Source organism: Dromiciops gliroides, chromosome 1, assembly GCF_019393635.1.
Source record: "Dromiciops gliroides isolate mDroGli1 chromosome 1, mDroGli1.pri, whole genome shotgun sequence".
NCBI classification, from domain to species: Eukaryota; Metazoa; Chordata; class Mammalia; order Microbiotheria; family Microbiotheriidae; genus Dromiciops; species Dromiciops gliroides.
Window position 1 is genome coordinate 76366797 of NC_057861.1, and position 16318 is coordinate 76383114.

The window sequence follows — 16318 nt, forward strand, 5'->3', positions numbered from 1 at the left end:
CCCATGCCCCAGTACCTGGGGAAGCCCTGGGCCTGCAGGGCCTCCACACACTGCTCATCCAGGCGGCTGAGACGTTGGTCAATCTCAGGGAAGGTTTCAGGTGTGTATGTCAGGGAACAAGGCTCCTGGGCCTCATGCACCACATCTGCCAGTGCCAGCCCCAGTGCCGAGAGCAGCCCGCTGTGCCTGAGGAAGGGGGAAGGTGTGTTTAGGGGAGTCACATCATGTTGACTCAAGCTATATCTACCTAGGACACCTGTACTAAGAGTACAAACTTGGGGTAGCTAGGTGGTGCAGTGGATAGAGCACCTACCCTGGAATCAGGAGTACCTGAGTTCAAATCCGACCTCAGACACTTGACACTTACTAGCTGTGTGACCCTGGGCAAGTCACTTAACCCCAATTGCCTCACTAAAAACAAACAAAAAAAGAGTACAAGCTTGATAAATCTTGGAGCCTTCACCTCAATGTTTACGTAAAAAAAGCATGCACTTCATCCTGTTCAAAATGGCACTTGACACTTACTAGCTGTGTGACCCTAGGCAAGTCATTTAACCCCCTTTGCCCTGCAAAAACAAAAAACAAAACAAAACCAAAAAAAGGTATGGAAAATTCTTGGTAGGGGGAAGCCAAAGAAAATGGCCTGATGTGGAGGTGAAAGAATGCTGCCACTACAGTTTCACCAATCCCTTCAGCCTTACTTAGCACCCCTGTCCCCATTTTCTGCCTAGGGACCTTCCTGGGTGAGGCCAGACTCTGCTACCCCAGTCAGTTAAGGTAGATGAGAAATCTACCGTTCTTTTTTTATTTCCAGGCAGATAAGATGAAGCTGGCAAGAATCAAACCAAGGTTATGGGGAGGTGGCATAGGGCATGGTAAGTAGAAGAGGTCCTGTACTGAAGCTCCAGCCAGGCCTGGAATCTGGACTGGCCCCAAAGCTATTAGAGTGTGATTATTTTGGCTTACAAACCAAAGCAATTCAGAAAACTAGACTCTGCAGCTGTGCCTTGAGATAACAAGGCACAGTAGAAAAAGCACTGGACCTGGGGCCAGAAGACCTGGCTCTGACATTTACTAGCTCTAATACAATTCAGAGGGGGCAAACTCTGAACCTCTGTTTCCTATGAATATAGGCTATGATGACTCTTTCATTTATTTATTCATGTGTGTATGTATGTATGCATGTATACATGCATGTGTGTATGTATTACATATCTATCTATATTAGTTTCTTTGTTTTTGGTTTTGTTTTGTTTTGTTTTGCAGGGCAGTGGGGGTTAAGTGACTTGCCCAGGGTCACACAGCTAGTAAGTGTCAAGTGTCTGAGGCTGGATTTGAACTCAGGTACTCCTGAATCCAGGGCCAGTGCTTTTATCCACTGTGCCACCTAGCTGCCCCCCTATATTAGTTTCTTTCTTTTTTTTTTTTTTTTTAGCGAGGCAATTGGGGTTAAGTGACTTGCCCAGGGTCACATAGCTAGTAAGTGTTATGTGTCTGAGGCCGGATTTGAACTCAGGTACTCCTGACTCCAGGTCCGGTGCTCTATCCACTGCGCCACCTAGCTGCCCCCCTATATTAGTTTCTTAATGTGGAAGGTGTATCTAACTATTCCCTAAGGCTAAGTAAGAAATTCCCTATATAAGATCTTCCTGAGTGCCAACCAGTAAGGGCCTTGTTCTGGTATTAATAATGTGTCTCCTTAACAAAGGATGAAATTGGGGGCAGCTAGGTGGGGCAGTAGATAAAGCACCAGCTCTGGTCAGGAGGACCTGAGTTCAAATCCGACCTCAAACACTTGACACTTACTAACTGTGTGACCCTGGGCAAGTCATTTAACCCTCATTGCTCCAACCCCCCAAAAAACAAACAAACAACAAAGGATGAAATCTCCTTGAAAAGATTAACTCCCTGACAAGGTATGAATCCCCTTGCAAATTACCAGGGGCACCACTAGGTTAACCCCACTTTTCTGATTGTCATGCCTACTTATTGCCTATTTGCTACCTCACTGCTGGTGTACCAGTTAAGCTATATATGTGTCATCCAATTTAGCTCAGAAGACAAAGAGAGGAGAGCTGTTGGTAAGAAACTTAGGAGAGAGAGAGAAGTCTACAGAAAGATTTCTCTTCCTCATGGAATCTAGGGAAGATGGCATCTTTGTGCACCCCCTCCTAGGAATTTCTCTACTCTAGAAATGGCAGAATGGTCAAGTTACTGAATCAAGCAGAAAGGTTGATGGATGAAGGAGAAGCAGGAACCAAGGAGCAATGAGGAACAGTTACTACTGAGGAAAAACAAATCCAGAATTGTTTTTCACTAGTATTTTGAGTCTGTGTGGGCTGGGCAAGTCCAGGGAGAGAGAGGAGTTGACTATATGCTCCAAGTTCTTTTACCTTTTTTTTTTTTGGGGGGGGGGGTTAGGAAATGAGGATTAAGTGACTTGCCCAGGGTCACACAGCTAGTAAGTGTCAAATGTCTGAGGCCGGATTTGAACTCAGGTCCTCCTGAATCCAGGGCTGGTGCTTTATCTGCTTCACCACCTAGCTGCCCCCTTCTTTTTGTCTTTCATTGGGGCCCTAGCCAGAGTAATATAAATTTGACATGCTTTATAAGACCTTGGAAAGGTGGGGTTCACTAGAAGGAATAGTTGTTTTACTCTCTAACAGATATCCTTTCTCTGTGTTCTACCATCCCTTCTTTTAAAGGCTATGTCCAAAGTGGTAATTCAAGCATTTACCTTCAATAGCAATGAAGATCAACTGGGCAATAATAACCTGGAACTTCGCTGTCAAAGTCAACCAGTGATACCTAAGCCAGGGTAACTTATACCTTGTAAAAGAGTTGACTTTGTCAAGAGAATTTCTACCTTGTTAAAGACCTTGTCTAAGTGAGGTTGACCTGTTATTTCTCCTTTATCTGTTCATAACCTTATCTCACTTCTTCCTCTGCCTTGTAACACCAAACCCTATTCTTCATCCTCACCACTATTTCCTATGCCCCCCACCCTTCAGTTCTTTCTCAAGCTGTTATCTCACATTTTCTCCTCCTCTCTCCATCTTGACCTCTTAGTGAATCCATTCAACCCTACACTGTCCTCTTCTCCAGTCTCCCACCTCTTTATCCTATCAAAGATCTTTCCTGGCTAAACCTCAGCCTTGGATTTCTCCCACCATCTGCTATCTTCACTCCTACTCACATGCTACTGAACAAAGATGAAGGAAAACATGAAACTATGCTAACTGGGTTCACTACAAATTTGTTACATAGTCTCAACTGGGCCCTCACTGCAGCAAGACAATCCTTTTATACTTCCCTATTCCTCTCACCACAGCAGCTCTATCAAACCTTTTCATCCTTTTCAAATCTCCCATGGTTCCTCCTCTTACCACCCTTCTCAACTGATAACTTTTCCTCACATTTCACTGAAAAAATTGAGGCTATTTGCTGAGTTTCCTCTTCTTCTGTTTTTCTCATTTCATATCTACCAAATTCGATCTGCCACTATCTCCACCTTCACACTCATCTCATATGAAGTGGCCCTTGTACATACATAATTCTATTCCATCTTCTCCAGAAAATTGTGCCCTGTCTTTCCCACTCTCCCACTTATCTTCAATTTATCCCTGCCTACTGGCTGCTTCCCTACCACCTCCAAATATGCCCATGTCTCTCCCATCCTCAAAAAACCCTTCATTTGATCCATATATTACCACTATCATCCTATCTCTCTACTCACTTTCATGGCTAAACTCCTTGAGAAGACTATCTACAATAGATGCCACCACTACTTTGGCTCTCTTAACTCTTTGCAGTTTGGCTTCAGACCACATCATTCAACTGAATCTCCTCTTTCCAAAGTTACCCATGCTCCCTTTTTTTTTTTTTTTGGTGGGGCAATGAGGGTTAAGTGACTTGCCCAGGGTCACACAGCTAGTAAGTGTCAAGTGTCTGAGGCCAAATTTGAACTCGGGTCCTCCTGAATCCAGGGCTGGTGCTTTATCCACTGCACCACCCAGCTGCCCCTCCCATGCTCTCTCTCTCTCTTTTTTTTTTTTAAATATGGAACGCTTCACGAATTTGCGTGTCATCCTTGCGCAGGGGCCATGCTAATCTTCTCTGTATCGTTCCAATTTTAGTATATGTGCTGCCGAAGCGAGTACCCATGCTCTCTTAATTGCCAAATCTAGTGGCCTTTTCTCAGCCCTCATCCTTTTTATCTCTTTGACATTAACAATTAGCCTCTTTTCTAGGATACTCTCTTCTCTCTATGTTTCCTTGACACTACTCTGGACTGGTGCTCAGTCTTCCTGTCTAACTGCTCTTTCCAAGTCTCCTTTGCCAGATTTTCATAACTGCAAACCAGAGCTATGTCCCAAGGTTCCACTCTGGGTCTTCTTTTCTTCTCCCTCTATACTATTGTGAGAAATGAATATTTCTCTCCTATATTTAATAACTAATTATTTTATTAGGACCAAGGTTTTCCCCTTTTTTTTTACTTCCTCATCCAGAAATCAACCAGTGTGGGAAATCTCTCTGAAGAAATTGATCCAGACCTAGATCTAATCATACAGTAAAAGAAATTTTAAGTATGGGCTAAATGGGTGAATTCCTGCTCATTGTGTTTGTTCAGCAGGCCTGAGGAAAGGTTGATTTTCCCTATTATCAAGACAGGTGATATGGAAAGTGATGTCTCTTTGATCAAGATTTGAGTGACCTAAGTCACATACCCCAAGATAGCCTACCTCCCATTTAATTAAACAATCAGAGCTGATTGCCCTCCCTCAGGAACACTTTCTCTTCAAAAGGCATATAAACTATGTGACCCCACCACCATTAGGGGTCTTTGGTCTAAGAGAGATGGCCAAATGACCATCTTTTTCTTAATAGCCTGCTGGTCTTATTAATAAAATGATTAAATTACCCAGAAACTATGTCTCTGCAACTTTTTAATCACACTATTTCTCTTGGTGAGTTCATCAGATCCCTGGCCCTGGATTCAGGAGGACCTGAGATTCAGATAGTTATCAGATCTCCATATCCAGTCTTAAACTTTCTCCTGACCTTCAGTCAGGAGAAATGCCTGTTGGTCATTTCAAACAGGATATGGTATCGATATTTTCGACTCGACATGTGTATAACCAAACTGATCATCTCTCCCCCTGCACCCACCCCTCTGTCTAGCTTTCCTATTAATGCTGAAGGTACCACAATCTTCCTAGTCACCCAGGCTCAAAACCTGGGTGTTTCCTGGAATCCTCACTCTTCCTCACTTTTACAGCTAATCTTTGACCAAGTTCTGTTGATTCTGTCCTTGCAATATCTCTCGTATGTACCTCCTTCTCCCCTTTGACACTGCCGCCACCCTGGTGTAGTTCCTTATCATCCCAGCCATCTGGATGGATGCCATCCTTCCTCTTCCTATTCCAGCCCATCTTCCACTCAGCTATCAGACTGCCCTTCCTAAAGTACAAGTCTGATTGCATCACCCTTCCATCAATTCTCTTTGTTCCCTATTACCTCTAGAATAAAATAGAAATCCTCTTTGGATTTTTAATCCTTTTTGATTTTTTAAGCCCTTCACAACCAAGGACCCCTTATACCCTTTATTGCCACCCTTTACTCTGCAATGCAATGACAATGGCCTCTTTGCTGTTCCTTGAACAAAACACTACATCTCCTGAATCTGGGCATTTTCACTGGCTGTGGCCCATGCTTAGGACCCTCTTATCTCCTCATCTACACCTCCTAGCTTCATCCAAGTCTCAGCTACAGCCCTACCTTTGACAAGAAGACTTTCTCAGTCTTCCTTCTTAGTACTTTCACTCTGAGATTATCTCCATTTTATCCTATTTATCTATTGTTTGTATGTGTTTACAAGCTGTCTCTCCCATTAGACTGTGAGCTCCTTGAGAAGAGGGAAGGATTTTGCCTTTCTTTGTGGCCCCAGTGCTTAGCACAATGCCTGGAACATAATAGGCACTTAATAAATAGTTATTAACTGACTGATTCCTCCTCCCCAGCTACCTATGGGTGGGTGTAGGAGTTAAGAATAAAAAGGAAAGCTTTGGGGGCAACTAGGTGGCACAGTGGATAAAGTACCAGCCCTGGATTCCAGAGGACCTGAGTTCAAATCCGGCCTCAGACATTTGACACTAGCTGTGTGACCCTGGGCAAGTCACTTAACCCTCATTGCCCCACCCTACCCCCAAAAAAAGAACTATTTTTTTTTAAAGGAAAGCTTCCTATGTACTTATAAAAAAGAGCTAAAGGGGCAGCTAGGTGGCTCAGTGGATAGAGCACTGGCCCTGGATTCAGGAGGACCTGAGTTCAAATCCGGCCTCAGACACTTGACACTTACTAGCTGTGTGACCCTGAGCAAGTCACTTAACCCCAATTGCCTCACCAAAAAACAAAAAAAGACGAAAAAAAGAGCTAAAGATTTGATTGAGCACAAGAAAATGCCAGATGGTGAACTATAAAAGGAACATGGCTAAAGAGGGAGGGGAGAAATGCAGCTTATAGAACTTGGCAGAGAACAACAGGCACCACATTCTGTGTGATACTTCTGGATCTTTGTATGTCAGGCCTTCCCCCATTCCATCCCTCCATCCCCCCATGTCAATAGTAAAAATTTTCAGATGATCTGGGGGCTCAAGTTTTAGTTTACTGAAGGAGGTAATCCTTGGCAGGCAGAAGCAGGATCAATGAAGAAGATGAGGTGGGGGACAAGGGAACTTGCCCCTTGGATATTACTGGTAAGATGGAGACTTTTTCTGAAGCCAGCAGGGAAGAGGTACAGCTATTGTACCTCCCCAGTAAACTGGCTACAACTCAGAGAACAGCTGTCATGCCCAGGTACATGTTGGAAAACAAGCAGGCTCAGAGGTACATAACCCCGCCCCCCAACCCTACACACCCCAACAGGTACCTGTGTATATGAACAGTGTCCATGCCTAAGGAACGAGCGATGGCACAGGCATGCTGCCCCCCTGCACCCCCGAAGCATGCCAGTACATGGACTGATGGGTCATGGCCTCGAGCCTGTGGAGCAGAGGGAAGAGCAGTTAGCAGTGGACCATCCTGTTCTCCCTGACAACTTCCGGGTCCTCCATTCTCTGGGTACCTGGCCTTCACCCTCTCCCTAACTTCTGCACCATAATCTCTCTCCACTAGTCCAAGGACAAGGATATCCTATTCCCACTCTCCTGGGCTTGGTTCTGAGGTTCTCCTGAGAGCCAGGAAAATGACTGTCACCACAGTTTAAAGCTAGGATGGGGTTAAAAAAAACTGGACAAAGGAAGCAAATATACAAAAATTTGGACAGGACAGTCAGTTAGTATCCATGGAGGGTTATTAGTTGCTATGATGGCAAGTCAGTGACCAAGAAGTGTGGCTGGTCAGTGGCCAAGGAAGAAATGGGCAGTGGCCTTGTGGTTGCTCAGCGGCCAAGGAAGAAATGGGTCAATCAGAATCAAATGATGGTCAATTAGAAGCTGAAAATCATGGCAAGACTCCTGACACAGAGTTGACAGACTCTGAGTTTAAAATGAGATCTATTTTTTGGACATGGCCAATATGAGAATTTGTTTTGCTTGACTGTCCATATTTGTGACAAGAGTTTTGTTCTTTTATTTCCCCAAAAGGAAGAGGTGGGAGGGAGAAAAAAAAATTTTTTTGTTCAAAATAAAATTTAATTTTGAAAAAGGAAGCTAGCAGTCTAGTATGTGTTTGTCAGTCAGTGATCACAGTGGTGAGTCAGTGGCTGGAGAACGTTCATACCTGGGTAAGAGCACGGATCGGACGGCACATGGCCTCATTGGCCACTCGCACGAAACCCATGGCCACCTCCTCAGGTGTCAGTGGATCAGTCCCATCGGGTCCTTGGACCAGAAAGTTATTGACCTGAACTGTCACAGCATCCAGGGCCTTCTTAGAGGCCTCCTTGGAGAGAGGCTGGTCCTCACCCGGACCAAAAATGCAGGGAAAGGAAGAAGGAAGCAAGCGACCCAGGACCAAGTTGGCATCTGTCACTGTTAAGGGTCCCCCTGGAAGGAGAGGGTAGATGAGAAAATAGTGGGATTCATTGGTGACACTTCATAAGGCATAAAAGGCACTCCACACAAGGAAGAAGGATGGAGATTTGGGAGAGTGATAAAGGGTATTTATTTATAGGGAGGAGAATACCATACCTAGGAACTCTGCAGGAGGGAGGGCAAGGAACATGGGCTCCACCCAGCTAGGGTCAGGGTCATGAGCTTTACTGACCTTTTCTATAGCAGGCAGGGCCAGGATGTGCACCAGCTGACTCAGGACCCACCACAAATAGGCCAGACCTGAAGAAGGAATACAGAGGGGAGGAGTGGAGGACCAGGACACAGAAGACAATGATATCAAGGGTTCCCTTTGAAGGTTACTTCATCTAATTATACCACCCTTCCCAGGTCCCCATTGCTGTCATCTACCAATCTCTAGGACATTCTCCACCCACCCCGACCCCATCCCAATGACCTTATCACCTGCCTCATAACCTTCCTCTCTTCCCCAGGCCTTGCCATCATCCTCAACAGCTTCAATATTCACAGTGAAGACTCTTCTTCAAGCACCCTGGCTTCCCCATTCGTCAAACTCAGTTCCCAGACCCTCCATCTCCACCCTCTCTTAGCCACCCGAAGGGGTGGTCACACCTCAGACCTTATTATCACACCCCAATTGTAAGCAGCTAGATGGTGCAGTGGGTAGGGTGCTGGACTTGGAATCAGGAAAACACAGGTTCAAATGCTGCCTTAGCTGCTTCTGACCTTGAACAAGTCACTTCAGCTCTTTGTGCCTCAGTTACCCTGTCTGTAAAATGGGCATAACAGGAGCCCCTCCCTCACAGGGTCATTATAAGAATCTCATGGAATAACATGTGTAAAGTGCTTTGTAGACTTTAAAGCTCTGTATAAATGCTAGCTGACTAAATTACTCTACATCTAAGATTCAGGACGCTGAAATTCCTTCTCTGCTAACAATCCCCTTTCCTCTCTTTTGATTCTACTTCCATCTCTTCCCAATCTTGGTTCTCAGTCAATTCTCTACCCTCCTTCCTCTTTTCTCCACTCTTTGAAACACCAGCTCTAAAGTCACGCTCCCCTCAGTAACTATTCCAAACCTCCTTTTTGGGGGGGGGGGGATGAGGGTTAAGTAACTTGCCCAGGGTCACACAGCTAGTGAGTGTCAAGGTTCTGAGGCCGGATTTGAACTCAGGTCCTCCTGAATCCAGGGCTGGTGCTTTATCCACTGTGCCACCTAGCTGCCCACCATGGGGAAGATTTTTTATATCCCCAACACACAGCACACCTGGAAAACACCTAAAAGTACTTTTTGATTGCTTGATTTATAAAGTACCCTAAGAAAATCCGAAGGAGGAAATGCTTTCAATTAGAGGGGAACCAAAGGAGGATTCATGGAGGAGGAGGTGGCACCTGAGTTGAGTCAACTGCCTGCTGAACATCTCCACTGGCTTTCCCACCAGCACCTCAAACTCAGCATATCCCAAATGGGGCTCCCTTCCAAATGGGGTTTCTGATTTTTCTGGTGGTTCAAAAGCTCATTGTCATAAATGATGCTTCTCTCTCTCCTTTATCCCTCATTTGTACCTCTCTTATTAAATGCCTGCTTTGGACCAGGTGCTACGCTAGACATTGAGGATATGAAGATAAAAATTCAACAGTGCCTGCCCTCAAAGAGCTTCCCTTCTACTAGGGGACATCCAAACAGTTACTATTTCTGCTTCCACAATAATTGTCACATCGATCTCCTCCTCTCTCCATTTATAAGACCACCCCCCCTTAATTCAGGCCCTCATCACTTTACCCCTGTGCTACTGTATTGTCCGGCTCACTGGTCTCTTTTTCCAATCTGTCCTCAAATGATTACCAAAAATGCCCAAGCCTGATCCTTCAATCTTCCAACCTCCTATGGGCATTCAAGGCCCTCTGCAATCTAGCTTCAACATGCTTTTCTCTTATTACTTCTCTTCATTCAACATTCCCAGCCAAATTGGACCACTAGTTAGCAGCAATCTGATAGCATCTTCCTGTCCTCTCGCTTCCATTCAGGCTTATCTTTATGCCAGAAACATTTCCTCCTCCTCTTTCTTTTTCTTTCTTTTGTTTTTAGTAAGGCAATTGGGGTTAAGTGACTTGCCCAGGGTCACACAGCTAGTAAGTGTTAAGTGTCTAAGGCTGGATTTGAACTTAGGTACTCCTGACTCCAGGGCTGGTGCTCTATCCACTGTGCCACCTAGCTGCCCCTCCTCCTCCTCTTTCTTTGAGGTCATATGAGATGCCACCTCTACCATGAAGACTTTACCATGATTCTAACTGAAAATGATCTCTCCTTCCTCAAATTTGATCCTGGAGATTTGTCAGGGCCTTTCCTTTGCCTTTATTATATAGTCTAATTTCCTGGTAACTTAATTCCATACCTCTCATATCCCTATTAGAGGGTAATCTTGAGGCCAGAGATGGAATCATTTTTCACCTTGGGACAATGTCATTCCCAGAGCAGGCATGTCATAAATATGAGCTTAATTGAAAAGAATTCTAGTAATGGCAAAGATGACAAGAGCAAGATGTCAGGGTGTGGGCCTAACTTGAAAACAACACTGGAAGCTCCTGGGTCTGAGAGGAGGAAGGGCAGGGAGGGGGGAGAAAGAGATCCCAACCTGAAGAAGAGTCTGGAGCCGCCTCCAGCAGCCACAGTGTTGACGTCCAGCTGCGGGGCCTGAATGGTGATGCCAGCTGTGCTGGCCTCAAACACATGTTCATAGTCACCTGCAAACCGACTGACATCTGTGGAGGTGCCTAAGAGTGGGACGGGTGGGAGACAATGTGTTGGATAGAGATATGTTGGGGCAGGAGGTAGGCAAGATCCACACCATATCCCAGAATAGCTCCTCCACTCCCAACATCTTTGACCACTCTGCAGTCCCTTAGACCCCCACAATTTGGAGTGCCTTAAACCACAGTACATTTTTTCTTAGCATCAAGATGAGAAGATGTGCCCTGGAGCCAGCCCAGTTCCAAGCTCATCCCCCCCAGGCCCCCAGCATCAGGTGAAACCCAGCACCCATCCTCCATACCGCCCATGTCAAAGCCAATGACGGGATGTCTTCCCTCTGCACAGTAGGTAGTGACTGCATAGCCAACAACACCACCTGCAGGGCCTGAGAGAACGGCCCTGGAACCACTGAAGGAGGTCATGGGCACCAGACCCCCATCTGAGCGCATGAAGAGCACCTGTACATCCTGGACAAGAGGGGACACAGGCAACAAAAGCTAAGTCCCAGGGCCACCTGATATGGGGGACAGAGTCAGGGGAGGTCAGGATACATGTGATGAATAAGTCAGAGGGTGAATATATCAAGGGACACAGAGACCACAGGAGACACACAAGCAAAGGAAGCAGGGAGCCCAGAGTAAGCAGATATGGGAAGTGAAAGACAGGATAGGAGTGAGAAACAGTAAACCAGCACAGGGTGAGGTGATGCAAAAGGCACAAAGTGAAAAGGCCAGGAGAGCACAGAACTAGGTGATTCAGACCAAAAGGACATAGCTGAGGAGGCACTGAGTGGAGGGGAACAAGGTAAGAAGCACAGCATGTCACAGGGGGAGTGGATACAGTATACAGGGAGTAAGAAGGTCTCCTCACCTTCAGGTGCCCCTGGAAACCCTTGCAGAAGCTGTGCAGGTAGCGATGGATGATGGGAGTCAGGTAGGCATCAGCACAGGCCGTGTGCCCTCGGGGAACAATCCTCACCATTGGCATCACCTCCGAGGATAGGGACACGTGAGTGAAGCCCAGTTCTCGTGCCAATGCACCCACCTGCTGCTCATGTTGTGCCCACCTGCCCAGGGGTTAGAAATGGTAGATTTTGGAGCATATGGTTGGCAAGGACCTGGAGCACTTTCAGCCTCCCCAGGTTCCCTCTCCCCTGGTACTCCATCTCCAGGTCACCAGCTTCTCATACCAGAGCCTACCCTTGGCTCTTCCTTTCCCTCCTAATTGCCAGATTCCCACCTTCCCCTCCTAAAAATCTACCCCGGTATCAGTGTCCCAAAATGCCCTCACATGTAGGAATGCATGAACACAACTGCCAGGCTTCGGATGCCCCGGGCCAGTAGGCCCTCCAGCTTTCCCCGTAAGCTTCCTAGGTCCACGGGTCGTTGTACCTCTAGAAGGTCCCCTGTTGAGCCTAGGTGGGGAGAAATGACCAAGTGACTGTCACAACAACCTTCCTCCCCATTGTCTCAACCCAAACGGCCCCTTTGCAGATCAACTCCACGGGCTCCACTGCAGCTCCCCAGACCTGATTCTGACCCCAGAGTCCACTTCTCAGCTTTCATTTATCCCCACGGGAGGGAGGGGGGCCCAAGGCTAAGAGGCAGAAGTTTAGAGCAGGGAGTAGTAGACCAGGTTTGCTAGATTGGCAGGGAAAGGAGGGAAAAAGTAGGGTTTGTGAATCAGAAGGGAACCAAACCCAGAGGTCCCAAAAGTATGGGTTGAAGATCAAAGTAGAGAAGGACACACACCTTTGATGGGGGTCCTAGCGCCTGGCTCCCTTACATACAGCACCACCCGCTCATCCACCTCCACCACCTCCTCATACAGGACTTGAGGCATTGGCACTGCCTAGGGGGGAATGGGGTGTGGGGGGAGAGAAAACAAGAGCACACTCAGAGGGAACAACCTCCCAGCTCTGCCCTCAGGGCAGAGGGGTTATTCCTCATGAGCACTTTACTGAAGTCAGACGGAAGGTTTCTCTTTGTACCAGTGATGAAGGTGGGAGACACTTACAAACCAATCATAGGTCTTCCAATAGAAGGAAAGAGACCAGGGAAACCAAGGGAAAGGTGGGAACTACAGAGTTCAGTGCAGAAAGGCAGAAATGGGGAGCCTGAGTAAAATGAAGAGACTATAGGGCCTGAGTACAGACTGATCTCCAGCCAGCCTTTCGAAGTTCCAGGGGGCCAGGGAATAATTGGTCTTTCCTGGTCAACTGCTGCGTAACTTTCTCCTGACCGTGGGTCTGCACTTGTCCAATCTCTCACCTGGCCTGGGGCCCAAGTTTTCATTCCAGTCTAACTCTCCCCTCCCTCCAACACTCTCCACACACCCCCCCCCCCCAGAACCAGTCAGGCCAGTTCTTATCTTCTTAGTGGAGAATAGACCTTGGGGTTATAAAGGAAGTGGGGGGGGGGGGGCAAGGGAAGTAGATTACAACTCTGGAGGCTGTCCAAAATACCCACTATACAAAGTTTATCATAAGGGGCTTTCCCCATACACACAGAACAAGGGAGTGCTAGCAGGCTTTATTATCCCATTAAAACAGGGATACTTAACCTTGGTTGTGTCACAGACCCTTTGGGGAATCTAGTGAAACCTATGTGCCCCTTCTTGGAATTATGTTTTTAAACGCATAAAATAAAATAAAGAGTATTACAAAGGAATCCCATTGACATTATCGTACAGTTATTAAAAAATGTCTTAAGCAAGTTCACAGTTAAGAACCTCTGCTTTAAAATACTTCTATTTATACAGAGCTTTGGTAGGGGCAGTCACAAGTGAGAGGCTCCTCCCATGAGAAAACTGTCCCATAAAGAATGGGGAGTGGAGATGAGGTGGGTCTATGAGGATAACCAGTCTCGGTCAATAAATATTGACTACTTCATTCCAGGCACTATCATAAGCACTGGGCAAAGGGGAGAACTCTCTCCTGAGTTGCCCTTCAGAAGGGTGGGTTAGTCAGCAAGCTCTCACCAGGTTAAAGAGGTCCTTTCGGGCCTGGTTCCCAATGTGAAGCAGGTCTTTGAAGCCCTTGGTGACTAACAGGGCCACACGCTCTCCTTGGCGCTCCAATAGTGCATTGGTGGCCACAGTTGTGCCCATACGGATCCAGGCAATGTGGCTGGTGTCCAGGGGCTGGTCCCTGGGAAGTGGCACACCACACTCCTACGAACACAAAGCATCAGTGTCCGTCCCTCTTATCTCCTGCCCCCACAAACCATCTCCCCTCTTTTCCTGTAAATTCATAGGGATTGATGCTCCTCTGGATCCTGTGGGCGCAGGGGATCAGGGTCCTCCCAACTCTGGTCCCAGAATCAGTGCCCCTCAACCAATGTCTAAAGGCTGGATATCCCGTCACCCCCCCACACACTTCAAGTTGCCCCTTTTCTTCCCCTCCACAACCCAGGAATCTTCTGCAACAGAATCTTAAAATAAAATTTAGAAGTGTTCCCAGAAGACCCTTGCTAGAGATGGCCAAGATAAGGGCAAAGAGCTGCTGCCCTCATCACCCATTTCATCAGTAATAGTAATAACAGCAATTAACATTTCTACAATTTCCAGAGGCAGACTCACCTGCTCCAGAACTCTGCGAATGCCCTCAGTCGGGGCATCTTGGTAGTTGGCTGGGTCCTCAGACAGTAGCTTGAGCACCCGCACCCGGCCCCCAGGGCACTGTGCAAACACATCCGTAAAGGTGCCACCCCGGTCAATGGCAAACTGAAACTTCCCCTCCATGTTGCCCTTGAAGGCAGTATTACTGGGATTGGCCATTAAGTCGGAGGTGGTGAAGCTGGGGTTGTAGGCCAGAATCAGCTGGGCTCCTGTTTCTTCTACCACTTCTTCTGGAAGAAGGAGGCAAGGAATCAAGGCGTGTTAGAATGGGGGGGGGGGCAGTCAGGGAAGGGAATTGGGACATGGAGAGGTGAGGAAACAAGGCAGGATATCAGGGGACTTGGAGGGGAATCAAGAACCTTGAAAGGGTCAGAGCAGCTAATCAATGAGTGAGGGGATGGAAAGCGGTCAAGGCAGGATGGAAGCACACTAGAAAATGGGAACTGATGGGGGCGGGGGGTGTCAGAGGGAGCTGAGCGATAATAGAAGGGAAAAGGAGAGAGTATAGAGCCGGGTCCGCCGGAGGAGTATGGAACTGGAGAAAAGCGCACCAAGGAAGGTTGTGTTAAGAGCGGGGAAAAGTAGGTAGGGTGAGAAAAGAGAGACGGAGAGATGAGACGGAGAGATGAGACGGAGAGATGAGACGGAGAGATTCCTCTGAGGAATCAGGAAAAGGAGGGTCGCGCTGATTATGGGATTTGGCATTCAAGTTCCACTGGGGGTCCTCTCCATGCTGATAGGAGACGGGGGCTCCACTGTACAGGCTTAGGATAGGCTCAGTCAGACAGGCAGTGGGGAGCTGGGGGAAGGGGCGGGGATCTTGACAGGGAGGAAAGAATTGGAGGGGGGAGCAGAGGCTCTGACAGTGGGGAAGGGAGTGCAGAACGATTCTGATAATGAAGGGGTGAAAAAAAGAAGGTTCTGATAAGGAAGGGGTGAGGGATCTCTGATTTGAGATGAAAGGGATAAAGATGAAGGAGGGAGGGAGATAGGGGCTCTCTAACCAGATGTAAAGAAGGATGGGCACTCTAAGACGCGAGATCAAGAGGGTGAGGATAGAGGAATTAGACAGAAGTGAGCGGTACCGGAGGCTCTCCTAGGAACTAGTTGGGACACGAAATCTGAAGGGGAAGGGAGGGGAGTTGTGGATGGGGCGGGGCGGGGGGGGGGGGATACTGTAGGGAGAGACGGGGCGGGCCTGGGGGGCCGAAGGGGGAGGAAACGAGGTCTAAAGCCTTGGGGAAGGAATAGGAAAGAAATGCACACGTGGGATGGGGTGGAGCGGAGTGGAATAAGACGGGCAGGATCCGACAGGGTAAGGACGCACCTAGCCAGGTTCCCTCCTGCTCAGTCAAGGCTCGGAATCAGGCTTAGGCTTGGGCTCGAGCTCTGGTTCGCGCCGACCTGGGGCTGGAAGCCGCTTCAATCTCTAGTGCTCTGCCCCTCCCCGCCACGCCCCCTCCTCTCCCCTCCTCTACTCTCCCCTCCCTTCCTCTTCGCTCCGCCTGCAGCCCAACGCGATCTGGATTTAGGGTCTAGCGGTGGAGGGGTTGGTCCCATCCCACCAAGTCAAATCGAGTAGTTCTATCCAGTCCTGCCCCGAATCCCACCCCTCCCGCACTACCTCACCCTCTCTTACCCCTTGTCCCTATTGGCTCTCCCCTCCTCCGCTCCTCCCCTCAGTTTTACCCCTTCTCTGGCCCCCTCTGTCCTTGGCTATCCATTCCACTCCTTGACTTCCCCCTCCTCTCCCCCTTCTCCCGACTCACTTTAGCTTCTGCCTCTCTTGGCTCCCTTCTCTCCTTGCCATTATTGGCTTCCCTCTCCCCCCACCCTTCCCCACCTACCTCCTGGATTCCCTCCACCCCCCACCCCT

At 47.9% G+C, this 16318-nt stretch overlaps 1 protein-coding gene and 1 non-coding gene across 4 annotated transcripts in view; both read right to left on the reverse strand.

The window, feature by feature from the left end:
• The window catches only part of OPLAH (5-oxoprolinase, ATP-hydrolysing), a 42586-nt gene extending 26558 nt beyond the window's left edge, over positions 1–16028 (reverse strand). Inside the window, exons 1-12 of one of the 3 annotated variants that reach the window (XM_043978691.1) lie at positions 15770–16028; positions 14404–14669; positions 13804–13995; positions 12576–12675; positions 12115–12238; positions 11695–11890; positions 11126–11291; positions 10709–10847; positions 8266–8333; positions 7780–8045; positions 6929–7041; positions 16–186 (exon numbers count right to left, since the gene is read on the reverse strand). In XM_043978691.1, the coding sequence (XP_043834626.1) occupies positions 16–186; positions 6929–7041; positions 7780–8045; positions 8266–8333; positions 10709–10847; positions 11126–11291; positions 11695–11890; positions 12115–12238; positions 12576–12675; positions 13804–13995; positions 14404–14601 (1733 nt within the window). In that variant the 5' untranslated portion in view covers positions 14602–14669; positions 15770–16028. Of the gene's footprint in view, positions 1–15; positions 187–6928; positions 7042–7779; positions 8046–8265; positions 8334–10708; positions 10848–11125; positions 11292–11694; positions 11891–12114; positions 12239–12575; positions 12676–13803; positions 13996–14403; positions 14673–15446; positions 15507–15769 lie in introns of those variants that run through there. The other 2 variants (XM_043978690.1, XM_043978692.1) reach the window with 2 other exon arrangements.
• LOC122737465 lies at positions 4054–4160 on the reverse strand. The gene has a single exon (XR_006354299.1). It is a non-coding gene; the product is annotated as a U6 spliceosomal RNA (small nuclear RNA).
• Positions 16029–16318: the final 290 nt, after the last annotated feature.